At 41.8% G+C, this 18407-nt stretch overlaps 1 protein-coding gene across 1 annotated transcript in view; it reads right to left on the reverse strand.

The window, feature by feature from the left end:
• Window positions 1-18407, reverse strand: part of atm (ATM serine/threonine kinase) — a 123193-nt gene that overhangs the window by 80502 nt on the left and 24284 nt on the right. Inside the window, 8 exon segments of the mRNA XM_055637019.1 lie at window positions 209-339; window positions 1428-1503; window positions 3422-3568; window positions 3953-4035; window positions 10047-10246; window positions 11229-11397; window positions 14674-14766; window positions 16957-17079. Of these exon segments, the coding sequence (XP_055492994.1) occupies window positions 209-339; window positions 1428-1503; window positions 3422-3568; window positions 3953-4035; window positions 10047-10246; window positions 11229-11397; window positions 14674-14766; window positions 16957-17079 (1022 nt within the window).

The raw sequence follows: 18407 nt of genomic DNA on the forward strand, positions 1-18407 counted from the left end.
AGACCGCGGCTTCCGAAGCCGACAAGGCCGCGCCGGTTTGGAGCTCCCAGGCTCCCGATGTTGAAGTCGGCGCCGCCCGCTCCAGATAGGGACGTACATCGTCATCTTAATTTCTCAGAAATCTTTTTGGCCCTGGAATTGCTCATGAGTGCAACTGATATAATATTTTACAGCTCAGGGTTACTGCATTTGAAAACTGAAAAATTACCTGCTTATAGACATAGCAGTAAGCATGCGAACTTGGTGATGACTGTCTGTTAGGAACTCTGTGTAGGCTTCAGAGACAGGCAATTCTTCATCTCGGCTGGAAAGCACAGTCCACTTGGAGTGAGGATCTTTCTGAAGCCATAAAAAACATTAGTCACACTAACAAAAGTGAAACATTTAACATGAACACAATTTATACTGTAATATTCCATTTGCGTCTTGAAGATACCAAGAGACTATTAATGTAGGTTTTATTCACAATCAGGTCTCGAGTATTTTATTGTTATTTGTCCCGAACCAGAGGAATTAAATTCTTGTATATTATCCCGTGTGCTATCTGATATCAGGATCTCAAGAAAAAGGCTACAGGGTGACTACAGTTTAAACATTGTGTAATAAAATCTGCCATTTATGAAAATCCAATCATTTCTCAGCAAGTACGGAAAACAATTAAATATAGTCAGAGGGCAGTGTTCAACCAAATGCTTCAGGTTGGAGACTATCTGTTAAAATAAAACTGATCACAACTCATTTTTGTAATTCAATTGTTAACTCTTTCTCTCTCTCTCTCGCTCTCTCTCTCTCTCTCTCTCTCTCTCTCTCTCTCTCTCTCACACATGGTGAAAACATCTGATAATATGATGGAATTGGTTAAACATTTAAAGATAATGTTACATTGCAATTAGGTCATGTTCACAAGCAGAAAATGCCATTAATTGTTGTTACATAAAACATGGTCGCATGTGTTGAGAATTGGATTTTCGGTTCTGTAAAGTGTTCCAAAAAGTATTTTTCTATAGTTCCTGGAGTTTGTAGAATGAGCTATTTCTGTGATACAAACAATTTTAAGGGGTAAGGTGAGGTTGGCAGGGTGGATGCTAAGAGACGATTTAATCATTAGTTGCATGTTCTAATTATCAGGAGTATAAGGGGACCTATTGTACATGGTCAAAACAGTTAACTGTTCAAACCAATGATAAATTTTAATCAAAGAAAGATACAAAATGCTGGACTAACTCAGTGGGACAAGCAGCATCTCTGGAGAACAGGGATAAATGACGTTTCGGGTCAGGACCCTTCTTCAGACAGATAATCTTTTAGATGAATAAATTTAGATTAATAAAATAGACGGATACATTTTGAACATTTTAATCATTTGTTATGTGAATATAAACAATTTGTTATGTGAATATATATACATTTGTTATGTGAATATATACCTCAAGTAGGGCTTTCATGCATCTCACCAGAGCAGTTCTCACTTGCACGTTACATTTTCCTTCCTTGCTTAGATGCCTATTATAAATGAGAACCAGAAGTTATAGAACCTCTCCAGCATGCCTCAACAACCAATAATATCGCAATTGCTTCCCTACATGGTCTACTTTCACATCCAAACCACATATTTTTTAACCACCCCCCGCCTCCCATGAATACCTTGAATGTGACCAATGATTGTCATTCATGGGACAATGAGTTGAGAAATTCAACAGATTCACACGATTCTGAGTTGTTTTATTCCTGATATTAATGTTAAATTGATAACCCTTTGCTTATCATGAACGTGCCCTCTAGTTCTAGAACTACCAGTTAAAAGAAATAGCACTTCCCCACAATGATACAAACTCTCATTCTTCTGTTCCGTGAGGATGGGCCAATCTTGACTGAGTAGCACACACACACAACATTGGTACAGTAATAGATAAATTAATGTACTAAACTAGAATTCAGAGTTCTGGACTAACAGTTCAGACACACAAGCAGTCCGAAGAAGATTCCCGAGCTGAAATATCGCCTATCCATGCTCTTCAGAGAAGCTGCCTCACCTGCTGAATAATTCAGCACTGTGGGTCTTTATTTGTAAACCAGCATCTGCAGTTCCTTGTGTCTAGCCAAGTTTGAAGCAGGCACATTTGCAATGTTTAAGAAATATTTAGACAGGTACATGGATAGGATAGGTTTAGAGGGATATGGACCAAATGCAGGTAGGAGTAGTGTGGAAGAATTATGTTTGGCAAATCAGGAGTTAAAACTTGGTACTCGCTTGTGACTTCTCCACAGTGCTTACTTGTAAATTCCTGAGCATACTTATCTGCAGCTGCAGATAATTGTCCCCTGTATATTAAAACAACTAATGAACTAAAGGCAATAGCAGGGTAAAGGTTATCTCGCAACACACCACTGAATGGTCGGAAACCGGAGATAGCACGTATGTTGTTCCACAAATGATTTTTATGGATAATCACAAGAAGACTGTCAAAAGGCCTTTTGGCCGATCGTTCAATTTAAAAAAGATATCGTACTGGAACGGGAATTAGAGGCAGGAGATGGAGATCCCACGTGTGATTCTAATTATACAGTGCCCTCCATAATGTTTGGGACAAAAACCATAATTTATTTATTTGCCACAGTATGCCACAATATGAGATTTGTAATAGAAAAAAAAAAATCACACGTGGTTAAAGTGCACAATATCAGATTTTATTAAAGGCCATTATGGAGGGCACTGTATGTTGGGCTGTTTTGATAAATGGTTTGAGGCGGTCAAAAGACATCAGGCTCCCAAAATAAAGGGTAAGAAGTGAGGGCATGTATACTCTAATTTATAATCTGATGCATGCAATTTATAATCTAATGCAAAGGATCAGCAACAGCAAGCTATGTTGCATTGTTTGCAGCTACAGGATAATCCCCTGATTGCAATGTTTGTCGTTTTAGGCAGTTGACAGAAACCCCTGCTGATTTTTTGCAACATCTCATCCGTATTAGTAAATTCTTACAGAAAGCTAATTGCACTGCCCTGTTCACCGAGATTCCTCAACAGCAGTATGAAGAAGGCATGCAGCAGTTCTTGCAGCCTCGTGTTTATCTGCCCAGAGGGAATAGCAGCGGAAATATCTCTCTCTATTGTCCCGTTTAGCCCCCGGCAGGGGTATGTGAGTAACGCCAGGTACATGGTTCAGGCAGTGTTTCTTTAAGTAAATTCCTTGACAGGTGGGACTAATGTAGATGGGACATGTTGGTTGGTGTTGGCAACTTGGCCTGATGGCCCTTTGTCTATGGTGCATTACTCTAATTGCTTGCCATTTACTTGCTTTACATGTGTCAATTGGTCAACTACATACCAAGGGAAAAAAAGTTCACATTTTGGCTTCAACAGAACGAATAACTTGCAAAGGTCTGATGAAGAGAGTGGAAGAGTAATTATACCTACCAGAATGCTCCAATTGCTTTTAGCAAAATTCCTTGAATGTCAGCCATTTCATCAGCATCAAGGCCATGTACCGACAGTAATGGAAGAATGTGTGTCAGGATCACTGAACAAACGTCTTGATCACAACGATACACAGAACACAAGTCCCTGGACAGTACAGAAGCCACAATTACAAAATGCTATATTTTGTTCAAAATTCTTCTATTCATTCATTCTTTTAAAAAGTAAAAAAATAGTCCAATTAAAATTAACGTTCTAGGAATATTAGATGTAAAAAAAAAAAATTGGGAGAGTTATACACTGAGAAAAATGTCTACTACGAGGCAATTCCACAGTTATCTACTTAGGAGACATTTGCAACATTCCATTTTTCCCCTTCATTTTGCTGAGGTACAACACTGGGTAATGCAATGATGAATTCCAGTCACCTTTTTTGAGCATCAGCTAATGTTTTGCACAAAATGGTAGTTTAAAATTTTGGAAGCTCAAATTCCCGAGTTGAAGGTTTATGAGGACAAAATTACTACTTACAAGAGTGGTTTCAGAAGTACGACAAAATCACTTGAAGGTAGAATGCCTTCTTCTGATGGGAGCTCTTTTAAGAGGATTAAGTACTGTAAGATCAGACATAAACAAGATAAGTCAGCAAAATCGCATGCATTTATTACTGTGCAACAGATTCAGTTATAGACACTGACTACTGATAGGAACAGAAAATTTACCACATGATGTACTTCCAAACAAGAAGCATTACCAGAAAGGGATATTGTCAATGCTGCAGTGAACTGGAAAATTATAACTTGATTTTTTACATATCCCAACATCCAATTTACAACCATCCATACAGAATGGAAACAGGTCCTTTGGCCCAACTTGCCCATGGTGACCAAGACGGCCCATCTGCACTAGTCCCACATGCATGGGTTTGGCCCATATCTCTCCAAAACACATTAACAAAACCTGCAACCTCGTGTCGTAACCCCATTCCACATACCTTGGTCTTCAAAATTGGAGGTGGATGACAGATAAATATCAGCTCATAGTTATATAGCACGAAAAAAGGCCCTTTGGCACAACCCGTTCATTCCAACCAAGATGCTCCTTCTAAGCTTATCCCATCTGTTGTGTTTGGCCAATATCGCTCGAAACCTTTCCTATCTATGTACTTGACCAAATGTCTTCCAAAATTTTGTGTGTTAATGCTCTGGAGTTGTTGGAAGAAGATCATGCCCTCAATATATGGATACATCAAATGTTCATGTGCTTATTAGAGTAGGAAAGGGAGAACCAGCAGGTTGAAGCCAAATTCAAACTGACTCTCTTCATTATCAGTACAAATGGTCTGACCTTTAAAACATATGCATAACTGAGAAATTCCAATGATAATAAAATGTTATTTGCAAGAGCATCCCGATTCCTTCTATAGTTAGGATTAGAAACATCATTCATTTCTTGACAAGTTACAAATTATACCACTGCTGCCAATATTTATTTGCCCCATTGTAAATTAAAAAAAACATGGCTAGTCTTTTTTGTATTCAGGCCAAATTAGATTACTCCCCATACTTTACATCTACTTAGCATTATTTATACATGCACACTTCCCCATGTGAACAGTATCTTGAGAAATAAACATATGTAATTTTCATTCCACCAAGGTCAGTGAAGCAATAATCTAGTGCCTGTTCACTCTCCTGACTGCAACTAAGCTTAATCAAAGATGATAGAATTATTAGTTTACTACTATACTTGCAAGATAAGCTCTCACTGTCTTCATTGCGATAAAGCAAATAGAATACAGAATCATTCTTAGCAGCTAATATGCAATGTGTAATATGCATAATACATTTAGCTCCAAGGCTCAAGCAATAATTCCTTAAAAAACATAACAACATTTACTAGCAGAAAAGAATTTCACCAAATAAAGAGAGCTCAATGTATTTCATCACAGATAATGGCATTCATCGACAAAAGATTAAAAGGGATGTTTGACTATATTGCAGAAGCCTGAGGAATGTTACTTGTAGGGCACTGCACAATGTTTGTTTTAGTTTAGTTTTCATTTAGTTTAGAGATACAGGCATTTCGGCCCACTGAGTCCACGCCACCCAACATTCACCCTTACACCAGTTCTATCCTACACACTAGGGATAATTTCCAGAAGCCAAATAACCTATTATTTGTCTTTGGAATGTGGGAGGTAACCAGAGCAGCCGGCCAAAACCACATGGTCACGAGGAGAACGTACAAACTCCGTACAGGCACCACCAGTAGTCAGGATCGAACCCAAGGCTCTGGCACTGTGCCGCCCTGGATGGGCCTTTCGAGTACGAGTACTCAACGTTAACACTGTACATCACTGAAGGCAAGTCAAACTTTGCATCAAATGTTAGGAAACAAACTCCCTGCAGTAGAAGCCAAGCAATGGCAGACCTTGAAATCAAATGCAATTATTACCCCCACTTTCCCTTCATATCACAGGGTGAGCTAGCGATGTTTTATTTAACATGGCAATGTCTGTTGCATCAGACGACATCCCAGATTATGGTGATGATTATGATACCATGCTAGTTTATTTTGTTATATGTCAGATAGGATTAATTAAAAAAATATTTATCCATTAATAGAAAATTATTGGGAGTGCGTAGGATGAAGCCCAAATTCCCAATACGCCAACATTTTCATTTTCCACAGGGAGCAATAATTTGTAAAATTCATTTGATTTTTATGGATGATGGAGATAGTGTAGCATTTAGGTTAATAACTCTAAAGAGAGTGAGCAAAATAAATGTTTGTGCATTTCTCCATAGTAGACAATAGACAAAAGGTGCAGGAGTAGCCTATTCAGCCCTTCGAGCCAGCACTGCCATTCACTGTGATCATGGCTGATCATCCACAATCAGTACCCCGTTCATGCCTTCTCCCCATATCCCTTGGCTCTGCGATCTTTAAGAGCCCTATCTAACTCTCTCTTGAAAGCATCCAGAATATCGACCTCCTTGAGGCAGAGAATTCCACAGATTCAGGGTGGAAACGTTTTTCCTCATCTCCGTTCTAAATGGCCTACCCCTTATTCTTAAACTGTGGCCCCTGGTTCTGCACCCCCCCCCCCCCCCCCCCCCCCCCCCCGCAACATCGGGAAAATGTTTCCTGCCTCTAGCGTGTCCAATCCCTTAATAATCTTACACAGTGCCCTCCATAATGTTTGGGACAAAGACCCATCATTTATTTATTTGACTCTACAATTTGAGATTTGTTATAGAATAAATCACATATTGCACATTGTCAGATTTTAATAAAGATAATTTTTATACATTTTGGTTTCACCATGTAGAAACTGCATCAGTGTTTATACAGTCCCCCATTTCAGGGCACCCTAATGTTTGGGATACAGCAATGACGTGTAAATGAAAGTAGTCATGTTTAGTATTTTGTGGCATATCCTTTGCATGCAATAACTGCTTGAAGTCTGTGATTCATGGACATCACCAGTTGCTGGGTGCCTTTTCTGGTGATGCTCTGCCAGGTCTGTAATGCAGCCATCTTTAGCTTATGCTTGTTTTGGGGGCTGGTCCCCTTCAGTTTTCCCTTCAGCATATAAAAGGCATGCTCAATTGGGTTCAGATCGGGTGATTGATGTGGCCACTCAAGAATTGACCATTTTTTAAGCTTTGAAAACCTCTTTAGCAGGTTGCTTTAGCAGTATGTTTGGCATCATTGTCTTGCTGTAGAAATAACCGCGGGCCAATGTGTTTTGAGGCATTTGTTTGAACTTGTGCAGATAGGATGCGTTTAAACACTTCAGAATTCATTATGCTACCATCAGTAGTTGTATCATTAATGAAGATAAGTGTGCCAGTACCTTCAGCAGCCATACATGCCCAGGCCATAACACCCCCACCACCATGTTTCAAACATGGGGTGGTATGGTTTGGATCTTGGGCAGTTCCTTCTCTCCTCCATACTTTGCTCTTGCCATCACTCTGGTAGAAGTTAATCTTCGTCTCATCTGTCCACAGGACCTTTTTTTTCCAGAACTATGGCTGCTCTTTAAAGTATTTCTTGACAAACTGTAACCTGACCATCCTATTTTTGCAGCTATCAAGTCGCTTGCATCTTGCAGTGTAACCTCTGTATTTCTGTTCATGAAGTCTTCTGTGGACAGTGGTCATTGACAAATCCACCCTGACTCCTGAAGAGTGTTTCTGATCTGTCGGACAGGTGTTTGGGGATTTTTCTTTATTATGGAGAGAATTCCTCTGTCATCAGCAGTGGAGGTCTTCCTTGGCCTGCCCGTCCCTTTGCAATTAGTAAGCTCACCAGTGCTCACTTCTTAATGACTTTGCAAACAGTTGATTTTAGTAAGCCTAAGGTCTGGCTGATCTCTAACAGTTTTATTCTTGTTTCTCAGTCTAATAATGGCTTCTTTTACTTTCATTGGCACAACTTTGGTCCTCATGTTGATAAACAGCAATAAAAGTTTCCAAAGGTGATCAAAAGACTGGAGGAAAGACAGTGCTGAGAGCTCTCTTATACCTGCATTAAGGAGGCATTTAAACACACCTGAGCAATTACAAACACCCGAGAAGCCTTGTGTCCCAAATATTATGGTGCCCTGAAATGGGGGGGACTATGTATAAACACAGCTGTAATTTATACATGGTGAAACCAAAATGTATAAAAATGTCCTTTAATAAAATCTGACTATGTGCACTTTAACCATATGTGCTTTTTTTCTATTACAATTCTCAAATTATGGAATACAGAGGCAAATAAATAAATTATGGGTCTTTGTCCCAAACTTCATGGAGGGCACTGTATGTTTCGATAAGATTCCCTCTCATCATAAATTCCAGTGTATACAAGCCCAGCCATTCTTTCAACATAAGACAGTCCAGCCATCCCTGGAATTAACCTCGTGAACCTACGCTGCGCTCCCTCAATAGCAAGAATGTCCTCCCTCAAATTTGGAGACCAAAGCTGCACACAATACTCCAGGTAAGGTCTCATTAGGGCCGTGTGCAAGTGCAGAAGGACCTCTTTGCTCCTATAATCAACTCCTCTTGTTATGAAGGCCAACATGCCATTAGCTTTCTTCACTGCCTGCTGTACCTGCATGCTTACTTTCAGTGACGGATGCACAATAACACCCAGATCTCGTTGTACTTCCCCTTTTCCTAACTTGACACCATTCAGATAATAATCTGCCTTCCTGTTCTTGCCTCCAAAGTGAATAACCTCACATTTATCCACATTAAACTGCATCTGCCCACTCACCCAACCTGTCCATGTCACCCTGCATTCTCATAGCATCCTCCTCACAGTTCACACTGCCACACAGCTTTGTGTCATCTGCAAATTTGCTAATGCTACATTTAATCACTTCATCTAAATCATTAATGTATATTGTAAATAGCTGCGGTCCCAGCACTGAGCCATGCTGTACTAGTCACTAGTCACTGCCTGCCATTCTGACAGGGACTCGTTTATTCCTACTCTTTTTTTCCTGTTGGCCAACCAATTTTCTATCCATGTCAGTACCCTACCCCCAATACCATGTACTCTAATTTTACCAACTAATCTCCTATGTGGGACCTTATCAAAGGCTTTCTGAGGGTACAGGTACACTACATCCACTGGCTATCCCTTGTCCATTTTCCTAGTTACATCCTCAAAAAATTCCAGAAGATTAGTCAAGCATGATTTCCCCTTCTTAAATCCATGGTGACTTGGACCGATCCTGTTACTGCTATCCAAATGTGCCGCTATATCATCTTTTATAATTGACTCAAGTATCTTCCCCACCACCGATATCAGGCTAACAGGTCTATAATTCCGTTTTCTCTTTCCCTCCTTTCTTAAAAAGTGGGATAACATTAGCTACCGTCCAATCCACAGGAACTGATCCTGAATCTAAAGAACATTGGAAAATGATCACCAATGCATCCACGATTTCTAGAGCCACCTCCTTAAGTACCCTGGGATGCAGACCATCAGGCCCTGGGGATTTATCAACCTTCAGTCCCATCAGTCTACCCAACACCATTTCCTGCCTAATGTGAATTTCCTTCAGTTCCTCTGCCACCCTAGATCCTCTCGCCACTAGTACATCTGGGAGATTGATTGTGTCTTCCTTAGTGAAGACAGATCCAAGGTACCTGTTCAACTCGTCTGTCATTTCCTTGTTCCCCATAATAAGTTCACCGGTTTCTGTCTTCAATGGACTCATATTTGTCTTAACTAATTTTTTCCTATTCACATACCTAAAGAAGCTTTTACTATCCTCCTTTATATTCTTGACTAGCTTACCTTCGAACCTCATCCTTTCTCCCCGTATTGACTTTTTAGTTATCTTCTGTTGCTCTTTAAAAGTTTCCCAATCCTCTGGCTTCCCGCTCATCTTTGCTATTTTACAGCAAAGATTTTCGGCCCGAAACGTCACCTATTTCCTTCGCTCCATAGATGCTGCTGCACCCGCTGAGTTTCTCCAGCATTTTTGTGTACCTTTGCTATTTTATACTTCTTCTCTTTTATTTTTATACTGTCCTTGACTTCCCTTGTCAGCCACGGTCGCCTCTTATTCCCCAATGAAGTACAAAACCAAATATTATAGAGCTTCACCCACCATATGCAAGTGGGGAGGTTTTGAAATGTTGTGGTTGATGTCCTCAATTAATGACAGTAGCTTTCTTCTAATGTCTGCACACCTGAATGAAAGTGCATGTATCTGACCTGCTGCTGTGCAGCAACAGATGAATCGGAGAATATCGAGCAGGAGGAAATCATGCTTTGTCAAATTGTCTTCAGATAAAATGTTCTTTGCTCCTGAAAGAGAGTTGAAAGAGAAAATGATGAAAGTGCAACATTATGTTTCTACGTAAATTATTTAAGAAAATGGCAAAGTGGTAAAATTAATCCGTTAATATAATCAATGGCTCTATTCTGTAACAATAGAAAGCTATTTTAAGTCGAAGAGTTTCTTTCCCTTAATAAAAATGTATTCGAGTCTGAACTAGCTTTCTATCGTTAAATAATTGAGTCTGTTGCATTGGCTTTTTTAGCATCAATGTGAAGCATGTGTCTGAAGCATCAATTTATCTTATTTTAAAATTGTAGTAACAAAGATTCTATGTATTTTATTTCTTTATAAAATGTCAACCTTCTGGATCAGGTTCCACAGTCACTCCTTTTCACCTCACCCATGTGACTGCTACTTTTGAATCTATAAAGAAGATTAGTGTAACATGAAAAGCATAATTTCTGAGAGAAATATCTTCACAAATCCATCCACAATTATGTATCATCATCTCCAGCCCTATTTAGGTGCCTGTAACATACTATAAGGGCACGTGGTAGAACCAGGTTCAGTAACAATGCCCAAGAGACATTTAGACAAACACACGCATGGGCAGGAAATAGAAGGATCGGGACCACGTGCAGGCAGATGGGATAAGTTTAATTTGGCATTGTGTTAGGTGCAGACTTGGTGGGCCAAAGGGTCTATTCCTTCGCTGTACTTTTCTATGTTCTATGGAGGCAAGCACTTTCTTGACCAGGGATGCTGAAATTACTTAAATATCTCTCGTCAAGAATAAGTGTATAAGCACAACGTGCAACTTAGTACAGGATACTGAGTTGGATGATCAGCCATGATCATATTGAATGGCGGTGCAGGCTCGAAGGGCCGAATGGCCTAATCCTGCACCTAATTTCTACGTTTATAGCCTGTTCAGTTGCAGTAGATTGTCGTAAAATGAGCCAATGTAGAGCTAATATTTAACATCTAATAATCTTATAAATGTCATACCTATTCCAACCGATGAGTCATTGTTTTCATTATAATCTCCTCCTTCAGGGCCTTTGTCGTTATCGTCATCAAAGAGGTCTCCGGATCCATGTCCCTCTGTTTCCATTAAATCATCTTGAAAATCGTCCTTTGCCTCAAAAGCATCACATGGTTTTCCAGTGGGAAATGCCTGTAGTAGATACACCAGTGTTTACACTGAAAGCTATGGATTAGCAGAGAAAATATAATTACCATGTTTAATAACTTTCTGTGCAAACTATTAATAGTGCCAAACACCGTGGATAGATGTGGGGAACTTGTAAGACTTTGGAGTTTAGAGATACAGCCTGGAAACAGGCCTTCGGCCCATTGAGACTGCGCCGACCAGCGATCCCCATACACTTAACACTACCCTGCACACTAGAGACAATATTACAATTTTGCCTAAGCCAATTAACCTACAAACTGGCACGTCTTTGTAGTGTGGGAGGACACCAGAGAACCCGGAGAAAACCCACGTGATCACAAGGGAGAGCGTACAAATTGGATGTTCTTTCCTCAAGATCATTTAATAAATATTGCAGTGTGGCATAGACCGCCCTAAGCAACGTAGATCCTGATTGCATGCTCAGACAAAGTTTGAAGAACCTGCCGCAGCTTCTCCCATTGTTTTGAGGATGAGAATGTATGACTGACCTGCAAGAGGCTAATGTCAAATTGGTGCTCCATTCATGCAGCTTTTGGCTATAGCCATGATTGCATACAGTACAGAAAGATTATGCAGAACCTGCCTTCTCCCCATATCTCTGGACTCCACAATCTTCAAGAGCCCTATCAAGCTCTCTCTTGAAAGTGGCCAGAACCGTCCTCTACCGCCCTCAGAGGCAGAGAATTCCACAGACTCACAACTCTGTGTGAAACCCCATAATAAAAAAGCGGAAACAAACGTTTAGAAATTTTTGCAAAGTAATTAGAAACAAAGAACAAAAATATCACATTTAGATAGGTATTCAGACCCTTTACTCAGTACTTTGTTGAGGCACCTTTGGCAGCGATTACAGCAGGGGTCGGCAACCTATGGCCTATAACCCGAAATCACCCGGCCCGCAGGCATATTTTTTTTTAGTCCGATATGCGGTACTGCTGTCTCTGGAAGACGTCGATGTTGAGTGTGGGGGAGTCCCAGCTGTGACGTGTTTTCCCTTAGGTAGGTCTGTGGGCAGTAGGGTGCCTCAGGCAGGCTGTCCCGGGATGAGGAGTCCGTGCTGCAGTTGATGGCGTCATTGGAGATGAGTGTGCTGTCCAGGCTCTCGTTGTCCCCATCAGACAGTTCGGCCTCCACCTTGCTGTTGCGACTGGCCTCTCCGGGAGGGGGTCCAGGCGGCGGGGAACGGGCGGGGGAGGGACCTCGTGGACGGGTAGGGGAGGCAGGGAGGGTTTGGCCTCTGCCTCGTTGTAGCCTAGCTGCCGGCCTAGCAAGCCCCACTCAGACCGGTCGCTCATGTCCACTGAACTGTTGCTGGGCGGCTCGATGGTGAGCAGCGGCAGGTGGGCAGCACGACGCCGGTAGTCCTGGCACTCCGAGCAGGCAGCTGCCCTCCTGGCCCCTGTCTCCCCTGCCTCGCCCTCCCACACTTTGGGCACCAAAGGCTCGGTGGAGGCTAGCGTTGACCGGGCTGGGCTCCCTCTCCCTCTCCCTCCTCTAAGTATAGTGCCTTTGAAACAAAACTACAACTGTATTATTACCTCCATTTATGGCGATAGATGTGGCCCGCCATCCGCACAGACATGGGTGGTTGCCCACCCCTGGATTACAGCCTCGAGTCTTCTTGCGTATTACGCTACAAGCTTGGCACACCTGTATTTGGGTAATTTCTACCATTCTTCTCTGCAGATCCTCTCAAGCTCTGTCAGGTTGGATCGGGAGCCTCGATGCACAGCTATTTTCAGGTCTCTCCAGAGATATTCGATCGGGTTCAAGTTTGGGCTCTGGCTGGGCCACGCAAGGACATTCACAGACTTGTCATGAAGCTACTCCAGCGTTGTCTTGGCTGCATGCTTAGGGTCGTTGTCATGTTGGAAGGGGAACCTCTGCCCCAGTCTGAACGTGCTCGGGAGCAGGTTTTCATCAAGGATCTCTCTTTACTTTGCTCTGTTCATCTTTTCCTCGATCCAAACTTGTCGCCCAGTTCCTGCTGCTAAAAAACATCCCAACAGCATGATGCTGCCACCACCATGCTTCACCGTAGGTATGGTATTGGCCAGGTGATGAGCGGTGCCTGGTTTCTTCCAGACGCGACACTTGCCATTCAGGCCAAAGAGTTCAATCTTGGTTTCATCAGACCAGAGAATCTTGTTTAGGTGCCTTTTGGCAAACGTCAAGCGGGCTGTCATGTGCCTTTTACTGAGGAGTGGCTTCAGTCCGGCCTTAAAGGCCTGATTGGTGGGATACTGCAGATATAGTTGTCCTTCTGGAAGGTTCTCCCATCTCCACAGAGGAACTCTGGAGCTCTGTCAGAGTGACCATTGGGTTCTTGGCCATCTCCCTGACCAAGGCCCTTCTCCCCCGATTGCTCAGTTTGGCCGGGCAGCCAGCTATATGAAGGGTCCTGGTGGTTTCAAAGTTCTTCCATTTAAGAATGACGGAGGCCACTGTGCTCTTCAGGACTTGCAATGCTGCAGAAATTGTTTTATACCCTTCCCCAGATTTGTGTCTCGAACATAATCCTGAGTCAGAGGTCTACGGACAATTCCTTCGTTATCAAGGCTTAGATTTTGCTCTGACATGCACTGTCAACTGCGGGACCTTATAAAGACAGGTGTGTGCCTTTCCACATCATGTACAATCATTTAATTTACCAGTGGTGGACTCCAATCAAGTTGTAGAAACATCTCTAGGATAATCAATGAAAATAGGATGCAACGAAGCTCAATTTTGAGTGTCACAGCACCTGCTGCCCACAGACCTACTTACAGGAAACACGTCACAGCTGGGACTCCCGCACACTCAACAAAGGCAGTACCGCATCGGACTAAAAAAAAAATATGCCTGCAGGCTGGGTGATTTCGGGTTATGGGCCATAGGTTGCCGACCCCTGCTGTAATTGCTGCCAAAGGTGCCTCGACAAAGTACTGAGTAAAGGGTCTGAATACTTATGTAAATGTGATATTTCAATTATTTCTTTAATTATTTTGCAAAAATTTCTAAACACCCGTTTTCGCTTTTTTATTACGGGGTATTGCGTGTAGATTGATGAAAAATTTTTTTTTAATCCATTTTAGAATAAGGCTGTAACATAACAAAATGTGGAAAAAGTGAAGGGGTCTGTATACTTTCTGAATGCACTGTAATTGCATGGTTTGTAGTATTGAGAAGCCAGAAGAATTTAAATTCAGATTACACAATCAGCAACGCACTTAAAAAAAATTATCTTTCAATCTTAAGAACTTGCAATTAGTTTCTTACCAGCCGTCGACAAACTTCAACGAGGTCATTCATAAAACTTGCTGCGAATAGTTGAAGAAAGAGAACAGATGATTGCTTCTTTGGCCAGTGCTGCTAAAATGATTGAAGAAATAGTTTACGTCACGGAGATAGAATTTTTCTGGCATATTTTTGAAATACTAAATTGGATGGTAATTTTATGAGATCAACATAGATAAAATACATGGCAAATTTATAAATATTAACCAATTACAAAAGACAATAATATTAATATGTAATTCTCATCTTAAACAAGAAAATCCAATAAATAATAAGAGTTCTGACTCAAAATGTAACCTGTCCATTGCTGCCTGATCTGCTGAGTTTTTCCAGCACTTTTCAATAAAATAGCAATTATAAATCAATTTTACATATACTATACTATATAAAACAATACTATATAATATATAAATCAATAATATATCTATCTATATACTTTTAAAACAGTGTGTGCATATGTGTGTGTGCGCGTGCATGCGTGTGAGAGAGAGAGATTTTGCCTCCTCGTTAATCAGACGCCGAAACGGGGAAATGTTTACATATTTCAGTAGAGATTTTCCTTGTGATTTTAGAAACCCACTCCTCTGTAAATTTGGTCAGTTATTTCCCCGACATTTTTTATTAAATTCGTTGACCAATCTGACCTTTTTAAAACAAAATCTGACCGTTGCCCAGCTGCTAACGTTACAATGACGGTGACATTTTTACATATTCTGGTAGAAATTTTCCTTATGATTTAAAAAATCTGTAAATCTGGTTGATTATTTCACGAGTTATTTGCTAAAATTTATCAACAATCTGACATTTAAAAAAAATATAACGGCTGCCCAGCTGCTGACCTCACAATGCCTGTCCTTGTGGCCCGTCCACCAATCCTCACCAGATCCCCCCCCCCCCCCCCCCCCCGGATGAATGCAGCTGCTGTCAACGCGCGCATGCGCAATTTTCAGGTCCACAAATTAAGAACCCCCCGTTCTTCAAAAAGCATAGAAAAGAACGAGAAATTTCTGCTGATCCCCAGGTCACCGGCACTCACGTGTTGAAGAGCTTTCTCCTCGTTGCCAGCGCAGCTTGTAAAAACACGCCCACTCACTCCAGCTGTGGGTTACCAGAGAGTCAGGCCGGTTCTGTCTCTCACCACTTTTCGCAGCCCACTCACCAGCCCTGCTCCCCTAAAAAACCATCCTACCCCTCCCCCCATCTCTCTGCCCCCCCCCCTTCTCTCTCTCTGCCCTCGCTCTCTATACGTACCTGCAAGTTGAGGGGTATGCGTCAGTGGATGGGGCGGTTATGGGGTAAAAGGAGAACATTAATAATATTAATATAATATCAAGGGGGTAGTTAGTGTGTGTGTACGGGGGGTAGTTAGTTAGAGTGTGTGTGTGTGTGCGTGTGCGTGTGTGTGTGTGTGTGTGTGTGTGTGCGTGGTTAATGTGTGTGTGACCCCCCCCCGGAACCGAGCGTTGAGGGGACGGTACCAAATGGGTCCCCCTTGGTCTAGTAGTAACTAAAAATGTAACAGCCTCATATCAATGAAAGATAGTAGATTTAAGTGAGCACCTTATAAATGTCATAAGCACTTTCATAAATACCCCATGTCCTAAAAATTAATTATTTTAAAATGGATTGGCAAAGGTAAAACTGGTAATAGTGAATATCACAGTAAGACTCCAAATAATAGCAATAGCACTAATTAATCAGTAAATTTAGTGTCACTGGGTAAAGAACAGTATTAGGAGTCCCGAATATCTTGCTTTTCTCTGAATATGAAAAGACATAAGTAAACAGAACAATGTTTCATGAGGAATGGTGTTTTTAATTTAGTCTATGGAATCTTAAGGTGAGACTCAATCTAGGGCCTCTGACTTAGCAACTGAAACCACAATTATGTAAATTTAATGTCATTATACAGACTATATATGATTAGTTATATGTATTCTTCCCCTCTGTTATCATACTTCTGAACAGGTCCTTCCATGAGGTTGGGTACAGTCCCAATTCTCCAACCTACATTGCGGGCATTAGACTTTTTCTTTGGAACTCTTATGCTACAATGCTAAGAACTATATTTTCGTATCTTTCTACCTTTTGTACTTGTACCGTTTGGCATGATTCTATTCAAGTATATTTTCTGATTTGATTGGAGAGAATAAAAACAAAAGATTTTCATTGTACCTTATGTGACAATAATAAACCTTAACCTAAATAGGCTGAATGTATTTGCATAATGCGGTTGTAGACAATTGATTGTATTGAACAGAATACCTTAGTGTGCGAGTGTAGACATTTTGTGCACACATTAATCAGTGTTTTCAGAGAGTTGAGAACCTCTTCATTAAGATCATTTCGCGTTGTAGAAATGTGTTCACCAACATTCTGCATAAAAGACTATAAGATGAGAAAAATAAATTAAGTTTAGTTTAGAGCTACAAGCATGGAAACAGGCGCTTCAGCCCACCGAGTCCGCGCCGACCACCAATTCCCGCACACGAACAGTATTTTACACACACTAGTGACAATTTACAATTTTACTGAAGCCAATTAACCTTCAAACCTATGTATTTAAGAAGAAACTGCAGATGCTGGAAAATCGAAGGTACACAAAATGCTGGAGAAACTCAGCGGGTGCAGCAGCATCTATGGAGCGAAGGAAATAGGCAACGTTTCGGGCCGAAACGTTGCCTATTTCCTTCACTCCATAGATGCTGCTGCACCCGCTGAGTTTCTCCAGCATTTTTGTGAACCTCCAAACCTATATGTCTTTGGTTGGATTTTTGGTTTTTTTTTATATTGAAGTGAAAATAGGATTGGCAAATAAAATTTTGGACATTTAATTTCTCTGATCAGTGAGCCTTCAACTGTCTCAATGGTGAATCTGAACATTCTTAATCTCAATGTATGACAGAGTCATTTCAAAAACCCATCAAACATTTGAGGTACATGTGCACAAACAAATACAGGTGCACAACCTTTTATCCGAAAGCCTTGGGACCAGGCACTTTTCGTAATTCAGAATTTTTCGGCTTTCGGAATGGAAGATTTTTAGCGTAGATTTTAACGGCTGGCTCAGTGGTAGAGTGCTCGGCTCGTATCCGCAAGGTCGCGAGTTTGCGCCTCGATCCCGGCAGTTACTCGATCGCGAGTTTGAGTCTTCAATGTAGATTTTTCTTGCAGAATAGGAGAGAATAGGGAGGGTTAGGCTGGGATCATTCTCTGCGAGATGACCTTAGTGCGGGAGACAAGTATAGGAGAGGTGTACTGAATGTGTGGGCAGAACTTTGGAAGTGATTGCCCACCATTCTCAAAAGCCGCTGTGTCTCCCTGTCCCTCCAACTCCAGAGGAATCCGCTCCCCGATGGGCCGCTACGGCGACAAGTGGCAGTTCGCCCACAGCCCGAGCTGCACCCCCTCATCCGCAACCCGTGTTCCTCTGGAGTGTGTAGCGGGGGGTGGTTAGTAGAGTTGTTGCTGTGTGTGAGTCTCTGGGATCTCCGTGCTTGCAGTGGGCCTGGGGGTCGGTGTCCCTATGTGGGGGCGCAGCAACGGAGCTGTGATGGGGAACTGCCACTTGTCGCTGTAGCGGTAGCATCGGGGAGCGGCTTCTGGTGGTCCTGACGTCTCTCAGCTCCTGTCCAGGGGGGTGGCCAGAGACGTCAGAATCAACAGGAACCCGCTCCCCGATGGGCCCGAGCTGCCCACAGCCCGAGCTGCACCCC

Source organism: Leucoraja erinacea, chromosome 6 (genome assembly GCF_028641065.1).
Source record: "Leucoraja erinacea ecotype New England chromosome 6, Leri_hhj_1, whole genome shotgun sequence".
In the NCBI taxonomy this organism is placed as follows: Eukaryota; Metazoa; Chordata; class Chondrichthyes; order Rajiformes; family Rajidae; genus Leucoraja; species Leucoraja erinaceus.